A 21,323-nucleotide genomic window follows, 5' to 3' on the forward strand; every position below is an offset into this window, starting at 1 on the left:
TTATGTTAACCCCTTTATTGCCATTAAATTAGGAAAAAAAAATATGAAGAAAAAATGGTCAGTCATTTATTTAGAAGCATTAAACAATTAAACATTGAACTGACCCCAAAGGCAATAGGAGGGTTAAATGAATAGATTTAAATGTATGCTTTGTTTAATATTTCTGTCTCTGTCTCTCTGTCTTGCTTAATCTGTTTTTCTCTCGTTTTGTTTTAGTTTGGAAGCCGCTTTCAGAGCATTGCAGGTGGTCAGTATCTGGAGATTGAAGATGTCAGGCTGCAGGACAGTGGCCAGTACAGCTGTGTGGTGTCCAACATCGCTGGCAGCACCAGTCTTCAGTTTGTTGTGGAGGTTCTCTGTGAGTGTGCTTGAAGAAAAATAGCTGGCGATAGAGAATGTATCAAAGAGATACTTATTCTTCTTTCTTTCATTCATTCCTCTCTCTCTCTCTGTATCTCTCTTACTGTTTGTGTGTATTAGTGTATTTGCAGTAATAGAGCATCAAAATCAGATCAGCATATTTCATTCAAACATAAGTGAAACATGGCTGTTCTTTCATAGTACCGCCGGTCATCCGAGAGGGTGGCTCATTGATCACAGCGCATGTCAGTCAGAACGTGGTTCTGCCATGTGAGGTGGAAGGACAGACCACCCCCGCAGTGCTGTGGAGGAAAGATGGTGGTCCGGTTCCTCTCAGCAGTGGCAGGTGGGTTTGAAACATAATCTCTTATTTTTGGAAGGTACTTTGAGATTATTGAGAGAATTTGAGGGTTAAAAGGAGTCAGAACGGAACCCTTTTCCTAACACAGGTTCAGGGAGCTGCCAGAGGGGTCACTGCAGATCAAGTCGGTGCAGCTGGTTGATGCTGGCCGTTATTACTGCAGCGTCTCCAACCCGGCGGGCTCGGCTCAGCGTAGCATGGAGCTCAGAGTCTACGGTATCACACGCTCCATATCCTCTCTGTTTACCCTCTAGGCTGCTTTCCTTTACGGCTAAGCCTGTAAATCAGATTCTCAGTGTTGTCTTCATTTATTCTCTCAAAGTGTGTGTAAAAATAACCAGATTCCACTTTATTGCATGATTATCACTTTTTAGTTGAAGATGCCGCAACATCCTTTATTAATACATCTGCTCTGTTCTTACAGTTGGGCCCACAATCAGCCCCGGCCCCTTAAACGTAACCCTGACAACAGGGTTGAGAGCGGTGTTAAGTTGTGAGAACACAGGTATACCTACTCCACAGGTGAGCTGGAAGAGAAATGGATCACCCGTCAACACTCAGTCTGGAGCTTACAGGTAACCCACCCTCACAAACTACAGGAGGGTCAGAGTTAAACATTTCATGATCTGTTTACACGTCCCACTACATACACTGCATATGACATATGATAGTGATGGTTGTTTTCCACACCAACAGTGTTCAAAATAAACTGCTACATCTCGCAGTATTGCTGAACTGTCAGTCGTGTTGTTTTGTAAATATGGTAAATGGAGTGTGTGAAGTTCCATTCATTTCATCTTTGGTTTTGTGTTGTTTCCTTCATGAAGGTTAATGTCCTCAGGGTCTCTGGTGATCATCTCTCCGTCTCATGAGGACGAGGGTTATTTTGAGTGTATAGTGACCAATGAGGTTGGAGAGGAACGAAGGATCGTAGAGGTCATTCTGCAAGGTATGCACACCTGGAGGCCTTAACAACCACAAATTATGCTAATATACAAGTGAGATGCAAAAAGAACCCAACCAAACATCACACTAAGCTCAGGTCACTGCTGTCTAAAGCTCTATTGGGACAGGACTAGTTCTCCGTTGGGAGGGGGGTGATACCACTTTACTTCAGGATGTCTGTAAAGTCTGTAAGATGTTAAAACATTTAATTTTACCTTTTTTGTTTTCCCTAAACGTTTATCTTTCTGTGTTTAGTGAATGCAGTCCATCATTAGCCAGAATTTACAACAGTCAACTTCAGTGAATAAAATCAAACTTTTTCCTGTAATTCTAACATGTTCTGACAGCACAGTGATGCTACATATCAGCCTGATTTTAGAGATTTCGGCTTCCTCATCTCTTCAAGTTTTCTCTTTCCACATTAACACCTGTGTGGTGTTCAGGTTTTACCAAAATAAAATGTGATGTGATTTATTATTATTTCAAACCCAGATTCTTGTGCTTTGCTCATTTTCTGTGAAGAACATATAAAAATATATTCAGTGTCTTCACTCTGTTCACCCCCCACACATTTATATTACACATGTGGTGTTGGGTGAACCCGCAGGGAGTAAAAAGTGGAGGTGCTGTGTCCTTCACTCTGTTCTCCTCCTACATGGCCTGCTGTTTGTGTGTGTGTGTGTGTGTGTGTGTTCGCATGTGAGGGTGGACCACATGAACCCTATGCTGGACACTCCTGATATTTCGAACATAAAATAAAATAAACAGTGACACAGTGGGTCCAGCAGACGACTGAGTAACAAACACATCAACACCACTCAGAGGTTAAATGGTGCATCAGTTACATTCTTGTGCCTTAGCCATTATTATAATAACTGCCACACTATTTAAAGTGGAACGTGAAAATTTGAACAAGAAACTTCAGAAAACACGAGTAAACACTTCTTCAAACATCTGAACTTTAGAAACTCCTTTCCCACAGGATATGATAGCATTTTTACCGACATGTCTCTAAAACTCGCTTGCTGGAGTTAATCGTTTTAAACTTTTAGTCTCTGACCACCTTCAGACGAGCTGGAACTGTTTCAGCTGAGTTTAACTTTTCCTTCTCTTTTTTATTTAACTTTATAATTTTGTTAAATTTTATCTCACTGTTTTGTTGCAAATGTTTTACAACCCTATTTCCAAAAAAGTTGGGACGCTGTGAAAAATGTAAATTAAAACAAAGTGCAATGATGCGCAAATTGTAACGAGGCAGAATAACTCAGACGCTTGCGGTTAAAAAAAGAGAGTAGGCTTTAATGTTTGAGTTTCACACAGGATTAATATAACTTAAGCTTATTTTTACGGCTCGTTTTATAGAAGATAAAAGGTGCTGGAATCTTTACTGATGCAGGAGTGAAGGTGCATTCAGACTAAAATCACTGAGAAATGCTGGTAATAATTACTTTACCCTCTTCAGCTACATGTAGTCCTGGCCGAATATGGCTTACAGGACTCCAGTTCGCCACAGAATACCTGACACAAGATGCAGTCAGAATGCACAGCATGCAGTAACTAACCACATGGACCTCTAGGGGCAGCATTGCTTCGGTTTCCTCTCTCATAGGAAATAACGGAGGAAGTGGGAGGGGCCCAGTGTGTTAAGCTGTTTTTAATACTTTCGTATGAAGGGATGTTCAGAGTTAAGAGTGTGAAGCGCTGCTGCTCTCACTGAGGCGCCATGCAGACTCTGTAGACACATGCAGCAGTGAGACCGAGAGGTCAGAGTGTCAGGATCTGTTTTTCTGTGCGATAATGTGTAACTCTTACTGCTGTTTTCTCTCACCAGAGTGTGTTCAGAATAAGTGTGTTATAATAGTGAATACTTTTCCTGGAATCTGTGCTTTTATGTAAAACTCTGCTCAGAGATTATTAATAATAATAATAATAATAATATCATTATTATTATTATTATTGTTGTTATTATTATTATTATTATTATTATTGTTATTATTAATCCATGATTGTTTACATTAATGATTTATTTCTTCCAAAGTTCCACCTTCCATTGAAGATGATGTCACCACTGTCACAGCCATTAAAATGTCTCCGGTGGTGCTGCCTTGTCACGCCACAGGAAGTCCAGAGCCCACCATCAGCTGGACCAAGAGTGGGGCACAGCTAGGCACTCGAGGGGGCAGTTACAGGATCCTGCCCACAGGTACCGGAGAACCTACCTTGTCCATTCATACTGTCCTCTCCTCTTTTTCACTGCTTCTGTGTTCTGTGTAAGAGACTGTGTGTCTGCAATGTAGGTGTGCTGGAGGTTCTGTCAGCCAGCCTGAGCCACGCTGGGAGATACACCTGCACCGCCCGGAACCCGGTGGGAGTGGCCCACAAACACATCACCCTCGCTGTGCACGGTAAGGCACTATCTCTGATCTCTATAAATAAGACTGATTATCAGACCTGCTGTAGTGGTTGATCACCTGTAGAGTTTTTACTGAACTGAGAAAATCTGCTGGACTCACTACAGGAGCCTCTAAAACTCACTCAGTCATTTAAACTTGAACAGTTTCAGCTGAGTTCTACTTTTTATTTCATTTTATCATGATTTTATTATTGTCTTTTATTTGCTTTTTTCTTCCCAATAATTTTGTTGTGCTTCATTTTATTTTATTCGATTTTCAGAGCTTTTGTCTGATTGGGCTGCAGGAGAGACGACCGCTGACTCTTTGCATTGTTATTTGTGTTATTTCCTCAGAACCTCCAGAGATCAGGCCAATGGCTGATGAATTGCAGGTGGTGCTTCATCAGGGGGCCATTCTGCCCTGTGAAGTCCTCGGCTTCCCCAGACCCACTGTCACCTGGCAAAGAGAGGGTGTTCCCATAGCAACAGGTGTGAATGTGATAAAGACAGTTGCCCCATAAGCAGTGAAAGTTTGCAGAGATCTTAAGACACTAACAGAAATTGGTCAGTGTGTGTCCAGTCTACTGTGTTCAGTTCACTACAGTCTCTAAACCTCACTTACTGGAGTTAATCATTTTAAACTTTTAGTCTCTGACCACCTTCAGACGAGCTGGAACTGTTTCAGCTGAGTTTAACTTTTCCTTCTCTTTTTTATTTAACTTAATAATTTTGTTAAATTTTATCTCACTGTTTTGTTGCAAATGTTTTACAACCCTATTTCCAAAAAAGTTGGGACGCTGTGAAAAATGTAAATTAAAACAAAGTGCAATGATGCGCAAATTGTAACGAGGCAGAATAACTCAGACGCTTGCGGTTAAAAAAAGAGAGTAAGGCAAACAAAGTCCAAAGGGCAAAGGAAAAAAAAGGCCCAGAGTCAAAACGGGAAAACATTACAATAGACAGAAGAAAACCACTCAGTAGCTCTTGAACAAGACACACTGCCTCGCTGGACTAGACTAAAAGCCCAGGCTTTATACTAAACTAATTATCTCAGAACAGGTGTAACCAGTTAGTACTCAGGCGACAGAGAGCGGTGATTGGAGCAAGATGGAGGGCTGAGAATCATGTGATCCCCTGGGGATTCTGGGAAATGGAGTCTCTAAAGCCCTCTGAGCCTGAGGGATGCGTGACACAAATCATTTAAACCGTATATTACATTGAAAATAGTACAAAGACAACAAATCAAATATTGAAACTGAGAAATGTTATTGTTTGTTGAAAAATATCTTTGCTAATTTATGTTGAGAAACATTATTCATTATTGTTGCACTGTTTGATCGTGCAGTCTTTCACAGAGTGGTGAACCCCTCCTCATCTTTACTTCTGAAAGACTCCGCCTCTCTGGGATGCTCTTTATACCCAATCATGTTACTGACTTGTTACCAATCAACCACCAGGTGTTTTTTTAGCATTACACAACTTTTCCAACCTTTTGTTCCCCCGTCCCAACTTTTTTGAAATGTGTTGTTGGCATCAAATTCAAAATGGGCAAATATTTTTCGAAACAAAAAAAAAATTCTCAGTTTGAACATTAGATTTGTTGTCTTTGTATTATTTTCAATAAAATATAGGGTTTTAATGATTTGCACATCATTGCATTTTGTTTTTATTTACATTTTCCACTGCGCCCCAACCTTTTTGGAAAGGGGGTTGTATTCGATGTTAATTATTTAGTTTTTACTTTTCTCTAATTTTCTTTCTAAGATTTTTAGTTTTATTATTGCTTATTATTTATTATTTGGTTCTTTTATTTAATTGTAATGTGTTTTGTTTATTTATTTTCTGTTTATTTATTTTTTGATGTTTTTTGTTGTTCGTTATAAATCTTCTTGTCTTACTGATTTTCATTTGTTTTCATTTTAGCTTTTCCCTGTTTAATTTTCTCAGCTACACTGTAAATGAGGGTCTCCCTCAGTGAACTTCTAAACTGAAAAACAAGGTGGATTGATTCATTAATTATAATTCATTCCAGGTAACAGACTAGCAGTGCTGTCCAGCGGAGCTCTGAAGTTCTCTCGGGTCACTCTGGGAGATGGTGGCACATACCAGTGCCTGGCACAGAACGCAGCGGGTACAGCTGTTGGCAGAACGCGCCTCATCCTTCAAGGTTTCATGCAGATTCCTCATTTTAAACAGAGCGACATTCTGAGTGTTTGGCCTGATTGTGTAAAATGAGTAATGCGTTTTTGTAACTGTGTGTTATTACGCCATAGTGCCTCCGGTGCTCTCGGTGCCGCTGCAAGAGTACATGGTAGTGGTTGGCCAGTCGGTCAATCTAGAGTGCGCGGCAGATGGGCAGCCCAGGCCGGAGGTGGTGTGGCACAGAGAGCGGCGGCCTGTGGTGGAAGGAACCCACCTGCAGCTCTTCTCCAATGGAACCTTACACATACCAGCTACACAGCGCAGCGACGCCGGCCTCTACACCTGCTCAGCCAGGAATGCTGCGGGTAGAGCCAGCCAAGACGTCCGGGTATTTATACAGGGTGAGCTGCACTCTCAGCACTGAGCCTTTCACACGCTGGATCTCACTGAGAATGAGTGACCCATCCGAAAAAAACAAAAAAACATTTATCAGGGATCTGATTACTGATGTCATTGTTTTGTTTATTTGTGCACCTAAATAAAACAGGGTTAGTCTGCAGTGCTTAGAATGTTTCATTGCGCTGTTCCATTTTGCACCTAATAATAACTTTGGTGATGTTTTTCCTTTGTTAAAGTACCACCCATAATTCCTGGTGGTCAGACTGAGGTGTCAGTTATCCAGGGTTTCCAGGCACTGCTGCCGTGTGTGGCTCAGGGTCTGCCAGAGCCGAAGGTGCGGTGGGAGAAGGATGGTACAGCAGTATCCGACCTGCCAGGCAAATTCACTGTGCTCTGGTCAGGAGAGCTGATCATCGAAAGGGCAGAGGTCAGCACTCCTAGAATGAGTTTGTATGTTCATGATTGTTTGTGAAAAATGAGGGTCTTTCGGTTCCTCAACTCCTTACGTGACACCACCTCTTTTTTAGCCTGGAGATGCCGGTGTGTTTACATGTGTAGCCACCAACCCTGCAGGCTCTGCTCACCACAGTGTCCACCTGGCCGTCAACATGAGACCAGCCTTCAAGGAGTTACCAGGTGACATGACCCTGAACGTGGGTCAGAGTCTCACCCTGTCCTGCCACGCTCAGGGGACACCTTCTCCCACAGTAACATGGACAGTCAACAGCCACCCCTACACAGGTAGAGGCTAGGTTTAGGTTCAGTTTTAGGATTGGGGCTAATACGTTCTAACATGCCTTCATAAAATTTGATGTGTTTGTTTTATCGCTGAACTGTGCCATTTGGCTTTGTCGTCCACTGTCATGAAATCTTGGATTTTTAACACGTAATTGATCATGAGCACATGAAATGACAGACTGATCTAATAATGCTCTGTGATGTTTGGGGAAGGTGCCACTGTAGACGAGTCTGGTAGGAGTTCTCTGCTGATTGAGAACGTAACAGTGGGTGATGCTGGTACCTACGTTTGCGCTGCAGAAAACGCCGTTGGCACCGTTAAAGCTCTCTCGTTCGTCCGTGTCACAGGTAAGAGATTTACAAACAGTCATTTGATATGTACCATCGATTACTGTAACTGTAATGTTTCATGAATGTATCATCCAATCATAATCCTGTGTTGTTACAGTGTTAAATACAGACATATACAGTCATATATAGACATATATGCTCTATTAGAAAGTCATTGACAGTGGCAGTGCATAAACTCATACAGGCACAAGTCAAGAACTTCAGGTAATGTTCACCTAAGATGTCAGAACGGGGAAAATGTGATCTAAGCAAGCTCACTTGAGGTGGGTGCTGGTGCCAGATGTGGTGGTTTGAGTATTTCAAACTGAGATCTGATTGCCTGGTCTGATTAAGCTCGATTTCTGCAGAGACGTGTAGAACGCAGAGTCGGAATTTGCTATTTTGCTACTCCGCATTTAACCCATCCGTGAAACACCACATACACACTAGTGAACACACACACTAGGGGGCAGTGAGCATACTTGCCCGGAGCGGTGGGCAGCCCTATCCGCAGAGCCCTGGGGAGCAGTTGGGTTAGGTGTCTTGATCAAGGGCACCTCAGTCACGTATTGTGGGCTCAGGGGATCGAACCGGTGACCTTCCGGTCACAGGGCTGGTTCCCTAACCTGCAGCACATGACTGCCCCCTTTAGTTTAGGAGAACATCTTTAGAAGAATATGGTACAAAAGTAGATTAGTAGCAAGAATGTACAGCTGATAAATCTAAGAATTTCATGATGCTGAAGAAAACATGCACAACAAACTCTAAGGAATGTTTCCAGCACCTGGTTGAATCAAAAGAAAAAGGGATTCTTATTGAGAGCTAATAAAGTGGGTGAGTGAGTCAGTGAGTATATCAAAGGGTTTAAAACTGCTCTCTCTCTCTCTTTCTCTGCAGAGCCCCCTATACTGAGAGGTGAGGCCCACCTGTCTCAGACGGTGTCCCGTGGTGGGTTGGCCGTGTTGGACTGTCCTGTAAAAGGAAACCCAGTTCCAGTGCTACGATGGCACAAAGACGATAGCCCTCTGCTGGGTTCTGAGCGTTTACACCCTCTTCGCAATGGCTCTCTGGCTATATACGGTGCCATGGTAACCATGACAACAATTCTTAGTATTCGATTATGCCATTAAGTAGACCCCATTTCCATGTTGGTAGGTGAGCTGTAGCTGTAACTGGTCTGATGGAGCTCAGCTCATCACCGTTACTGCAGATACAGCCCTGCAGGAGGATAAACACCAACACAACAGACCAGAATGACCACAAACACATGAACAGATATGTGGTCACTTTAGATTTGTCTCCAGAAACACTACGAGGAGATCAGCTGATTGGTGGATCTGTATAACTTGCACATTTCCAGAGTTCAGAACATTCCAGTGTGAGATTTTATAAAAACTAATAAAAGTGGCTCCAAAACTGCCAAATCTCTTAAATAATAAACTCATGCACAGATACACTATATTGCCAAAAGTATCACACGCATATGAACTTGAGTGACATCCCATTCTTAATCCATAGGGTTTAATATGATGTCGGCCCACCCTTTGCAGTTATAACAGCTTCAACTCTTCTGGGAAGGCTTTCCACAAGGTTTAGCAGTGTTTATGGGAATTTTTGACCATTCTTTCAGAAGCGCATTTGTGAGGTCAGACACTGATGTTGGACGAGAAGGCCTGGCTTGCAGTCTCTGCTCTAATTCATCCCAAAGGTGTTCTGTCGGGTTGAGGTCAGGACTCTATGCAGGCCAGTCAAGTTCTTCCACACCAAACTCTCTCATCCATGTCTTTATGGACCTTGCTTTGTGCACTGGTGCGCAGTCATGTTGGAACAGGAAGGGGCCGTCCCCAAACTGTTCCCACAAAGTTGGGAGTATGAAATTGTCCAAAATCTCTTGGTACTGAAGCATTAAGAGCTCCTTTCACTGGAACTAAGGGGCCGAGCCCAACTCCTGAAAAACACCCCCACACCATAATCCCCCCTCCACCAAACTTTACACTCGGCACAATGCAGTCAGACAAGTACCGTTTCCTGGCAACCACCAAACCCAGACTCGTCCATCGGACTGCCAGACAGAGAAGCGTGATTGGTCACTCCAGAGAGCACATCTCCACTGCTCTAGAGTCCAGTGGCGGCGCTTTACACCACTGCATTCGATGCTTTGCACTGCGCTTGGTGATGTAAGGCTTGGTTGCAGCTGCTTGGCCATGGAAACCAATTCCATGAAGCTCTCTCCGCTGATCTGAAGGCCACATGAAGTTTGGAGGTCTGTAGCGATTGACTCTGCAGAAAGTTGGCGACCTCTGCGCACTATGCGCCTCAGCATCCGCTGACCCCGCTCTGTCATTTTATGTGGCCGACCACTTCGTGGCTGAGTTGCTGTCGTTGCCAATCGCTTCCACTTTGTTATAACACCACTGACAGTTGACTGTGGAATATTTAGTAGTGAGGAAATTTCACGACTGGACTCGTTGCACAGGTGGCATCCTATCTTGGTACCACGCTGGAGTTCACTGAGCTCCTGAGAGCGACCCATTCTTTCACTAATGTCTGTAGAAGCAGTCTGCAGGCCTAGGGGCTTGGTTTTATACACCTGTGGCCATGGAAGTGATTGGAACTTCTGAATTCAATGATTTGGATAAGTGAGTGAAGCTTATTCAGCAGCTTCTCATCTGAATTTTCAGTTCCACCTTAAATGGAGCTGCAGTTACACTGAGGTGCCTTAAACTGGGAATGAATTAAGACCTCAATAAATATATTAATTTACCTTAATAAATGCTTCTTAATCAACAAACCCCTCAAACTTTCTCTTGGAGGTGTTTAATGAGCAGCTGACAAGCAGCACAGTTGTTGATCACGTCTTACTGGCTGATTTAACGCCGCATCCCAAACCACACACTTCTGTACTTCACCTGCTGCACTAATGAGTGCACATCTAATGGGATATGCACTGTTTTTACGCACTATTTAGTGAGCTAGTATGCGGTTTGGTTTCTGCGCTAGTAATGCAGCAGGAAATCTCAGCCATTAAGATTTCAGCTTTCATTTGTTATCAATACAGCATGAAATCAAATAAAATCAAGACAAAAAAATGTATCAGTTAATACACCTTAAAAATGAAATTTAAAAAGTGATCCAAAACAGTAACGTTTTACTGCCTTTTCTGGATCAGTTATGGCTTCATGTCATTATAAACAGACACAGCACTGCTTAGTGAACTTGGTGTAGCCTACCAAAATGGTGGCAGTGTGACTATGATGTCATCAGAATACTATCAGTAAGAAACCTCTCTGTAGGCCTGATCCTCTGGGTACTTAGGGTGGTCAGAATCTCTTCATATCCAGTTAGAGTGACATAAATAGTAGTTTTACAGGACATATTTTGTCGTTATAATCCAGAAAATAAATACAGTCCTTTAGCAGGTATACAGCTTTTTGCTAGCTGTTGTGATTCCAGGACACTTTATTTAAAAAAAAGTGATGACTGTGTTTTATTGGATATACATCTGTATTGGAAAATATTAAATGTAAAGTAGTTCTACAGTTGATTTTTAATAGTGCTTCACGTTCCACAGACATCTGTAAAGAGTGATCCGTTTCCACCCACAAACCACATTTTACAACACGCATGGTTTACTTTGGACCATGAGTAGCTCCTCCTTTTCTCCATGCCTCCTTCCTTGCTTTCCATCACACTGGTGCAGTTTATTTCTCATCCATCCTTCAAGCTCCAGAAATCAAGTTTGTTCATTTCTGACTTTTCAAACTCACCAGTGATTCTTGAGTTTTTTATGATTGTGTCAGGCAGCTGATTTGACTAAATGTTTTGGCTGTTTGTGACTTTTGTTTTCTGATTTTAAAGGTCAGCTTTGCTGCACTGCTTCTCTGCTGCGCATGTTGAACAGACACAGGGTGCCAATGAGGCATCTAGAATCCCATTTGTTCGCTCTTGTGCACTAACGAATAATAATGCAGAGACACAACTGGAAAAACGCAAACTGGACAGTTTGTGAGGCCTTTAAATGTGATGACTGTGTGTTAAACCACCAATACGGTTCACCTGATTCAGACACACTGTCCTGTATAATCCTTTAAACTAAAGTTGATGGTCTGTTCTTTAAGGTCAGGCTCAGTGTTTATTTACAGACGCCAGTGTCCACAGTAACTGTCTAATTATTTACAGATTACACTGTGTTACTGTGGACCTTTTGGAATGTGATGATCTGTGTATGGATATTTGATGTGTTATTGGCTGTATGTGTTTGTGTATCAGAGTGGGGACTCAGGAGTGTACCGCTGTGTGGCTGAAAGTGAGGCTGGTGTTGCAGAGAGGACCATCTCTCTAAAAGTTCAAGGTGAGAAGATATCAGAACATTTACAGCATTTAGCAGACACTCTAATCCAGAGCGACTTACAAAAAGTGCTTTGTCTATCTGGAGAAAGTATCGTTGCTAGTTACAAATACAGCGCAGTGCAGTACAGTTCAATAAGTGCAGTACAATACTTCATGATAAGTACTTAACTCAGTGCTCATTTAAATTCTGTATAAAGAGACAGTCTTCAGTCTTTGTTTGAAGACCACGAGAGACTCTGCTGTCCGGACAGCCAATGGGAGTTTGTTCCACCACCTGGGCTCCAGTACACAGTAAACTCTTTTTTTTTTTTTAACTTAATTTTTTGTTTTTGTTTTGTGCAAATTCACATTCATATCCGTAAAATACAAAAGAGGTGGCAGAAAAAAAAAAAACAAAGGTACGTGAGATCTTATTTAAAGTCTGAGGTTTACAGGTACAACATTTTAAACATAAAACTCAACAACAATCTCTGTTTACATACAAAAGGCAGAATGATCAGAGTCAAAGGTCACCACGCTTACTCGGGTGTAGCAATCCCATTTCATCCAGTTTTTTTCCCTCTCTCCTTTTGAAGACGTACGGAGTAAGTCAACATTTCCATGGAGCGAATATAAGTAACAATTTCAACAAAAAGGTCCACAGTTGGGGGGTTTCTTCTGAGCCAGCACTTAGTAATAGCTTTCTTATAAGCGACCAGAAATATATTCAATAAGTAGCAATGACTCTTACTTAACCCTTCAGGGGTTACACCAAGATACATAGAGCTAAATGACACCTCCACATTAAAACCCAAGATGTCGGAAATAATTCTCCCCATATTAATCCAAAAGGATTGAATTTTTGGGCAACACCATACTACATGTGCATGGTCTATGTCCATTGCCCCACACTCCCTCCAGCAGGGGAAGTGGGCCCCAGTTAACCTTAATTTGAGTTTGGGCGTTATAAAAAATCTGATCAGACTCTTCCAGCAAAAATCCCTCCAAATCAATGAATTAGTGGAAGTACAATGGTTTTCCCATACTCGTGACCATACTTCCTCTGTTATCTTTTCCTGTGTATCTTGCTCCCATCGACGTCTCACATAATTAGTAGAATTTTTATTCATTAAACAAATGGTTTTGTACAATTTGCCAATAACCCCTTTATTTCCTTCACCCCTATATGCTTCCATAAAAAACTGAGTCAGTCCTGAGAAAGGAACCGGGTTGGGGCCTTTAACCTCTTTCATATAGAAGTGACGGATCTGTAATTATCTAAAAAAAATCCTGTTTGCCAAGGTCAAATGAGTCGCATAATTTCTGGAAACTGTCAAATTCCCCATTTGACAGCACTCTACAGAGGGCAGTAATACCACCTATAGACCACTGTCTGTACCTATAATCATACAACGCTGGAGTAAAATGTGGGTTATAAGCTGGCCGACTCAGTACTTTAATTTCTCTATGAAGCTGGAGTCTTTTAATCACCTCAAGCCAGATTTTAAAGGAAAAACTAACCCATTGATTCTGTATTTGCAATAATTCCTTAGTCCTATCAAGACAGCCTAAAACTGACTGTATTGGAATATCCATTAGTGAAAATTCTATATTCTTCCATTTCGCTTCATAGGTTGGATTGCACCAAAGTACAAGTGGTCTTAGTTGAGCAGCAACATAATAATCCTTTAAGCACGGAAGCGCCATGCCTCCCTTCTCTCTCGGCAGCATCAAAGTAGAATATTTTACTCGAGGCCTCTTTTTGTTCCAGATAAACCTAGAAATATGTGTGTCCCATTCCCTAAACTGTCAATAACATGAATGGCTCTCCTTATATTATCGTGGGGTTTGTCTGTTTGTTGTACGGTTTGATCCTCATCTATCAAAAAAGGCATCAACTTCTTTATCCTTTTGGCCAAAATTGATGCATACAATTTATAATCTACATTGAGAACACTTATTGGTCTATAAGACCTACAGTCCATCCTGTCCTTACCCTCCTTTGCTATTACGGAGATAATGGCCTCATTCCACGAAGGAGGAAGAGACCCCTCCCTCATAGTGTAATTAAAACAAGTTTCAAGTAAAGGAAGCAAGGATTCTCTCATCAACTTGTACCACTCTGGCGGATATCCATCCGTGCCTGCCAGTTTTCCTACACTGAGGGCCGATATTGCTGCATCAATTTCTTCTTTTGAAATTTCAGAAATTAATTCATCATTATGCTGTTTACCCAGAGAGGGGAGATCTAATGATTTTAAAAATTGTTCTATATTCTGTTCGCTGGCTTTCTCTGGTTGAGTATACAATAATTTATAATATGTTTCAAAAGATTTGTGGATACCTTCTAATTTCGTTCTTATTTTATTTGTTACAGGGTCTCTAACTTTATAAATTAAGCTATCTGCTTGTTGCTTACGAATCCTCCAGGCTAATAATTTTGCTGCTTTTGATCCCGCCTCATAAAATCTTTGTTTCATATATCTTATTTTCTTTTCAATCTCTTCACTATGAATTTTAGATATTTCTTGTTTAATTGGTCTCATTTGTTGGAGGACAGATGGGTCTTGAGTTAAACTATGAAGCCGTTCCAGGTCTCTAAGTTTATCTTCCAAATTCTGCAGTTTTTGAGTTTTTAACTTTTTAATAAAAGCTGTTTGAGCGATAATTTTCCCTCTAAGAAAGGCTTTGGCTGCATCCCACAATACAGTTGGACTGACCTCTCCATTGTTATTATGAATTAAAAAGGACTTCAATTCATCTGCCATTGTGGCCTTGAATTTAGTATCATTTAGCATTCCCGTGTTTAACCTCCACAGGGTTTTCTTGGGAGTTCCACCAAGATGTAATTTTAAATATAAACTAGAGTGATCTGATAGGTCCCTAGGACCTATACTGCAGCTCTTCATTCTATGACAGTCCTTTGAAAACATTAAGAAATAATCGATTCTGGAGTGTATATTATGACGTGCAGAATAGAAAGTAAAATCTATTTTTTTTCCATTCATATCTCGCCATACATCCATTAGGCCCAGATCTTGGAGCATATTATTCATCTGGATCTCTACAGAGTTCTTTTTCCTCATTTTATTGGTAGTATCTAATCTAGGATTCAATAGCATATTCCAGTCTCCACCACAAATAAGGGTGCCTTGAGCTTTAGATACTAGTAAGTCAAATATTTTCTTAAAGAAGGCTGTATTGCATCCTGGGGGGCATAAATATTTAAAAGTGTACCTGTGATTAAAACATATCTACCTTTTTTATCTTTTACTTCAGAAATTAACTCAAAACTAATTGAATTGGGTATTGATATTGCAACTCTCCTCTTTTTCTCTGATTTAAATGAGGAAAAAAAAGTATTACGAAAGCCCTTTTTTTTTTTTAATTTCTCATGTTAAATAGATGATAAATGTGCTTCTTGCCAAAAGGCTATGTTGACTTTCTCCCTTTTCAGCTTCGTAATCATTTTGCTCCTTTTAATGGGATTGTTTAACCCGTTCACGTTCAAAGACATAATGTTATAGTATTGTAAAGACATTTTTGTTCCTCCAAGCAACTTTCATGTACCTGCCTCAATTGACCCACAATCGACCAGAAAGCTTTGTTGAGTGGTGTACGAGGAACCACCTGATCCTCAGTGTGACCAAGACCAAGGAGAGGGGGGTAGACTTCAGAAGGAAGAGGACCACAATCAGTCCCATTACCATCATAGGTCAGAACTTTGAGCTGGTAGACACTTACACATATCTGGATGTCTTGCTTGACAGCAAACTAGACTGGAGGGCCAACACAGAGGCTGTGTACAGGAACTTCTACGTTCTGAGAAGGCTCAGGTCCTTTAATGTGTGCACCAAGATGTTGGAGATCTTCTACCAGTCTGTTGTTGCGGGTGCTGTGTTCTTTGCAGCAGTCTGCTGGGGAGACAGCATCAGAGGAGGAGACGCAAAAAAGCTCAACAAACTGAGGAACGGTACAGGAGCTCATTCGTACTAACAGCGATCAAACTGTACAACACCTCATCACTGTGCCGGGACATTATTGTGCACTGCGCCACTCATATTACACTGCCACTTTGTTTACTTTGTTTATCGTATCTGATACTGCATTGACACTTTGTGTATTTTGTTTATTTGTTTTCACTAATATTGTACAATACACTGTCACTTTGTCCATGCAACCACACATTACCCTTATTGTTTATTGTTTTCTGACTGACTGAAGAGACGTCAGTCAGAAATACCGAAAAGAAGAGCTCAAAACTATTGTTTTGGTATCATTACAGTGTTGTATGTTCAAAATCTCCACTGTAAGTTTATTGAACAAATCATAACTGTAGTTCCAGGAGGATTCTCAAACTGGGAAGACTGGGGGCCGTGCAGTGTCACCTGTGGGCGGGGCATCCAGGAGCGATTCAGATCGTGCACCAACCCGCTACCAGCCAACGGAGGCCCACCTTGCGAAGGTCCAAATGTGGACATTAGGGAATGCCAGACATCGTTATGTTCAGGTTACCTTTTATTGATTTAAGCAACAGCTTATTAATCTAGTCTAATGGGCTCTAATCTGATCATGAGTTTGATCCCTGGTGATGCCACAGCCATCCTTAGCCAAGAGTCCAAGACAGAATAACATGGGCATCTGAACAGAATTAGCAGTTAATGTCCTCCTAGCAGCAGTTTGGAAAATGTGTTGGAGCATCACGTCTCAGAGGAAGCACATACTACACTCTTAAAAGAGATGGTTTCTTTGCATCATGAAGGGGTGCTGTAGATGGTTCTATATAGAACCTTTTTGAAAAGCGTTCTGTATAGTACCCAGAAGGGTTCTTCTGTTGTTACAAGCTTGACATCATAACAGTAGAAGAACCCCTTTGGGTGCTATAGAACCCTTTTCAAAAATGTTCTAAATAGAACCATCTACAGCACATTCTGATGAATCCTTTCATGATGCAAAGAAAAAGGTTTTTGAAAGTTCATTGTTCTTTATAGAACCATTTTCTTAAGAACCCTTGAAGAACCATCTTTTTAAGAATGTAGGCTTGGTAGTATCATATGATTGGTGGAGGCCCAGCTAATCGGTCAAATTGGGGAGAAAATTGAGAATTTTTTTGTTTTATTTTAATTTTAATATAAAATAAAATTGTCTCTACTCCTGTTGTAGGCGAGACCCCTCGGAGGGCCCGAGGCAGTCTGATAGGGAAAGTAAATGATCAAGAGTTTGGAGTGGCTTTCCTCGAGGTCAACATCACCGAAAACTCGGAGCAGGGCACCAGCACCCTGCAAGCCCATGTGGACAACATCCCCCCCAGTGTGGGTAAGTGACAGATCAGAAATAATAAAAATACTTAAAAAAACAGCAAACAAATAAAAAAAAAAAACAGATAAGCTTTCAAACAAACTCATGGAGCATTCGCTCAGGCATTTTCCTTCAGGTCTTATTAGAACGGGGGAAGAACGCTGTGGGACATGTTTATGTAGTTTTAAGAAACTTTAAAACTACATTATGGTAAACAAAATTAAAAAGCTATCGAGAAACGTCTTCTGGTATGGGAGACAAATCTGGCCAAAAAAGAAATTCAAATTAAAACAATAAAATGTAAATGCAAACCTCTTTTTTTCCATTTCTCTTTCCAAACATCTGTACAAATATCCTTCCAAAATTGAAAATGAAATAAAACACCTACATCTGCAGTTTAATTTTTCACATAAGCATGAGTCATTAGTGGCAAAAATAAAAATAAATGTAAAACAGCTATTTGTCATTTCATTTTAGTCATTATTCTGGTATTTCATGGCCATATGTAACGTGGAAAAGCTAATAGAGAAAATCCAAGCTTCACTTTGGCTTTGGCTTTTCTTCATGAAAATCAAATCAAAATGCATTGTTTACATTCTTATTTCTTTTTCATAGCAACAGGCTGCATATCTGACAAAATGAAAATGTAAAATGGATAAATCAACAGCAAAGTGACTTTGTGATTCAGTTTTCTACACAGACGCGCTTTAAGTGTCAAAGTGAAAAAGCAAATGGAAACACATGCGCCATCTGCTGGTGATTTACTTTTCATTTCCCATTTAACTTTTTTGTTTTCAAGTTGACCAACATGCAAATTTACACTCAACACTCAAAGAACCCTTTGCATGATTAAATGGTTCTCTGCATAGTGAAATCGTTCTTCAGATTAATGGACAATGTGCTGTATATCATACAATATCAAGCCTGTAGCAATAGCAGAACCCTTTTTGGTGCTATATAGAACTCTTTTCATACAATATTTTATATAGAGCCACCTAAGGCGCATTCTCCATGAATCTAAAGAACCACTTGACCATGTAAAGAAACCTTTAAATTTGCAAAAGGTTGTTTGAATGTTCATTGTTCTATTTAAAACCATTTTCTTTACCAAAGAACCCTTGAAGGACCATATTTTTAAAAAGTGTAATTAAGATTTTGAAGAGTGAGTTTCTTGTGTTGCAGGCCCTCTGATGCGAGTTCTTGTGTCTGTATTTGCTCCCGTCTACTGGACTACCGTGTTCCAGACAGCAGAAACACGAAACGGGTTCTCTGTCAGTCAGGGTCGCTTCAGACAGGAGTCTCAGCTGGAGTTTGACACCGGTGAGAGCTCTGGAGTTCATAAATGAGTGTCGATTTCATATAGAAATATAAAATTCAGTTACGTTAAATATCTTTCTGTATTTTTTGTGTAAATAGACCATTTACCATGTGTTGTGTGTACATCTTTGTAGGTGAGATCCTAAAATTGACACATGTGGCCAGAGGAGTGGATGCAGAGGGTGTCCTGCTGGTGGACATGGTCATCAATGGTTTTATTCCACCGTCACTGTCATCTTCTCGGCTCAGTCTTCAGGTTTGACTTCAATCTGAATTAAATACCTGGAATCAGTTAAGCTCCTTTCTGTCCTCTGAACTGAGCCTAAAGAAAGTGTGTCTTTTTCAGGACTTTGATGAGTCATACGTTCAGACAGGCTCCGGGCAGCTCTACGCCTGGTCCTCTCAAAACCACCTGCAGGACGGCGTCCCAGTGACCCTGCGCTGTAATCACTCGCTGCTGTACGAAGGTCCTGCAGAGCGCCAGGGGGCACTGCTGCAGCTCCTCAGACTGACAGACATCAGCGGGACCTACAGTCTGTTTAGCCTTAGCCTCCAATTCCAGATGACCGCATCACTGGTCGTGCCAGGTCAGAGAATGAGAGACAGTCAGGAGGCGGAGTGTGAAGCTTATATTCTCAGACGCTGTATTGAAGCTCCGTAACACCTGTGGATGTTTTTCTCTGCAGAGGGGGGTGGAGACACATGCCCAAAAGGATTCGTCTTGGACACGGCCTCATACTGTGCTGGTAGGCTACACTTATAAGAAAGATTCTTTAAGGTTCTTTAAGGGTTCTTTAATTTAAAAAAAATAGTTTTATAAATGAACTGTGAACAATCAAAGAGCACTTTGCATGATTAAGTGGGTGTAGATGGTTCTATATGGAACCTTCTTGAAAAACATTCTATTTAGCACCAAAAAGGATTCTTCTATTGTGTTATATAGTAAGTAAGCAAGCAAAGTTTATTTATATGGCACTTTTATAACAGGTGTTGTCACAAAGCAGCTTTACAAGGAAATCAGCATTACAGAAAGAAATCCAGGTTCAGGCCCCCATGAGCGTCGCCAGTGGCGACAGTGGCAAGGAAAAACTCCCTAGGAAACAGGAAGAAACCTTGAGAGGAACCAAGACTCAGAAGGGGAACCCATCCTCCTCTGGTCGACACCGGATAGTAAACATTGTACAAAAACAGGGAAAACAGGTGGAGCAAATGATTAATTTGATTAGTTTAGTTCATGCAGCAGCAGCAGCAGCAGCATCGGTAGGGTCAGGTTGTGAGGGTGAGGTTCGCATGGCGTGGTACAGCATGGAGCCTGATGGTGGTCAAGCCGGTCCTGAGGGCTGGCGAGCAGTGGCACCCAATCAAGGCAGAAGAGGCAGCAGCATCAGACGCACAGGATGGGCAGCTGTTCAACTCGGCAAAGGAAAGAAAGAAAGGAAAAACACACTGAGAGTCAGTTCTGTAATGGGTGACTGATTACAGATTAAAGTGTTAGCAGAGCAGCAGAGACTCTGGCAGGTATAGAACTGACAGGGAAAACTAAACGAGTCCCGAACATTAACAGGAAGATTATTCCAAAGCTGGGGGGCTTTGTATGAGAAGCTCCGCCCCCTGGCGTAACTTTATTAATTCTAGGTACTAATAGTGAGCAGCACCTTGTGATCTAAGTGGGCGTGATGGTTCATAGTGAGAGAGAAGTTCACTCAGGTACTGAGGGGCGAGTCCGTTTAGAGCTTTATAGGTCAGTAAGAGAATTTTATAATCAATGCGAAATTTAACTGGTAACCAGTGTAAGGTTGATAAAACTGGGCTGATATGGTCAAACTTTCGGGTTCTAGTAAGAACTCTGGCTGCAGCGTTATATAGAACCCTTTTCAAAAAGGTTCCATATAGAGCCATCTACAGCATGTTCTTCATCAATCTGAGGAACTGTTTAATCATGCAAATGGGTTCTTTGAGTGTTCATGGTTCTGTATAGAACTGTTTTCTTTACTAAAGAACCCTTGAAGAAGCATCACTTTTAAGTGTGTACTATATAGAACGCTTTTTTTTGGAGAACTGAAAACTGAGCTCAAACTACAAAGACAAAGCTGATCTTCTAGTGCAGGATTTATTTGAGGTGTTGTGTCTTAATGATGAGTTTTGCTGGTTGCTGCTGTTTCAGATGAGGACGAATGCGCTGTGGACTCTGGCTGTTCTCACTCCTGCACCAACATCATGGGCGGCTTTACCTGCACCTGCCCCTCTGGCTTCAGCATCTCCACCCACTCCAACACCTGCCAAGGTCTGCTCACCTTCTCAGCATCACTTTTCAAACACAGAGAATTTCATTAAAGAGCAACACCAAGACCCCTTTTACACCTGGTCACTTCCTGTGTTCATCTGCATGCATTTACACTTGGTAGTCAAATGTGTCTCCGGTTAGTCGGACTGAAATCTGATTGTGGGACGGAATATGCAAATGAGCTCATTGCACAGCAAACAGTGAATAGCCGTTTATGAAGTCGTCTGCAATGTGTTTTGTACAGTCGTTTCTGTCCATGTTGATATTAAGCATTTTGTTTCGTCCTCCATGATTACGTTCCTTACAGACACAGATCACACGCCTAGTGACGACCTGCATGGGGAGGGGTTGTACTGGGAGGAGTTCTAGTTATTGAATGTGTTTTGGATAGACTAATATGTTTAGGCTGCTATAACATGTTGCTCAAA

The 21,323-nt window shown here is 41.4% G+C and overlaps 1 protein-coding gene across 1 annotated transcript in view; it reads left to right on the plus strand.

Annotated features, from left to right (window-relative positions):
- Positions 1-21,323, plus strand: part of hmcn2 (hemicentin 2) — a 116,319-nt gene that overhangs the window by 85,476 nt on the left and 9,520 nt on the right. Inside the window, exons 60-81 of the mRNA XM_036579685.1 lie at positions 217-358; positions 562-706; positions 810-937; positions 1,146-1,296; positions 1,549-1,670; positions 3,705-3,869; positions 3,964-4,071; positions 4,413-4,547; positions 6,091-6,225; positions 6,332-6,601; positions 6,836-7,026; positions 7,127-7,340; positions 7,551-7,685; positions 8,565-8,755; positions 11,937-12,018; positions 16,336-16,506; positions 17,160-17,312; positions 18,477-18,614; positions 18,746-18,867; positions 18,958-19,198; positions 19,298-19,357; positions 20,776-20,895. Coding sequence (XP_036435578.1) covers positions 217-358; positions 562-706; positions 810-937; positions 1,146-1,296; positions 1,549-1,670; positions 3,705-3,869; positions 3,964-4,071; positions 4,413-4,547; positions 6,091-6,225; positions 6,332-6,601; positions 6,836-7,026; positions 7,127-7,340; positions 7,551-7,685; positions 8,565-8,755; positions 11,937-12,018; positions 16,336-16,506; positions 17,160-17,312; positions 18,477-18,614; positions 18,746-18,867; positions 18,958-19,198; positions 19,298-19,357; positions 20,776-20,895 — 3,319 coding nt within the window. The remainder of the gene's footprint in view (positions 1-216; positions 359-561; positions 707-809; positions 938-1,145; positions 1,297-1,548; positions 1,671-3,704; positions 3,870-3,963; positions 4,072-4,412; positions 4,548-6,090; positions 6,226-6,331; positions 6,602-6,835; positions 7,027-7,126; positions 7,341-7,550; positions 7,686-8,564; positions 8,756-11,936; positions 12,019-16,335; positions 16,507-17,159; positions 17,313-18,476; positions 18,615-18,745; positions 18,868-18,957; positions 19,199-19,297; positions 19,358-20,775; positions 20,896-21,323) is intronic.

The sequence above is a fragment of the Colossoma macropomum genome, unplaced genomic scaffold, assembly GCF_904425465.1.
Source record: "Colossoma macropomum unplaced genomic scaffold, Colossoma_macropomum, whole genome shotgun sequence".
Lineage (NCBI taxonomy): Eukaryota > Metazoa > Chordata > Actinopteri > Characiformes > Serrasalmidae > Colossoma > Colossoma macropomum.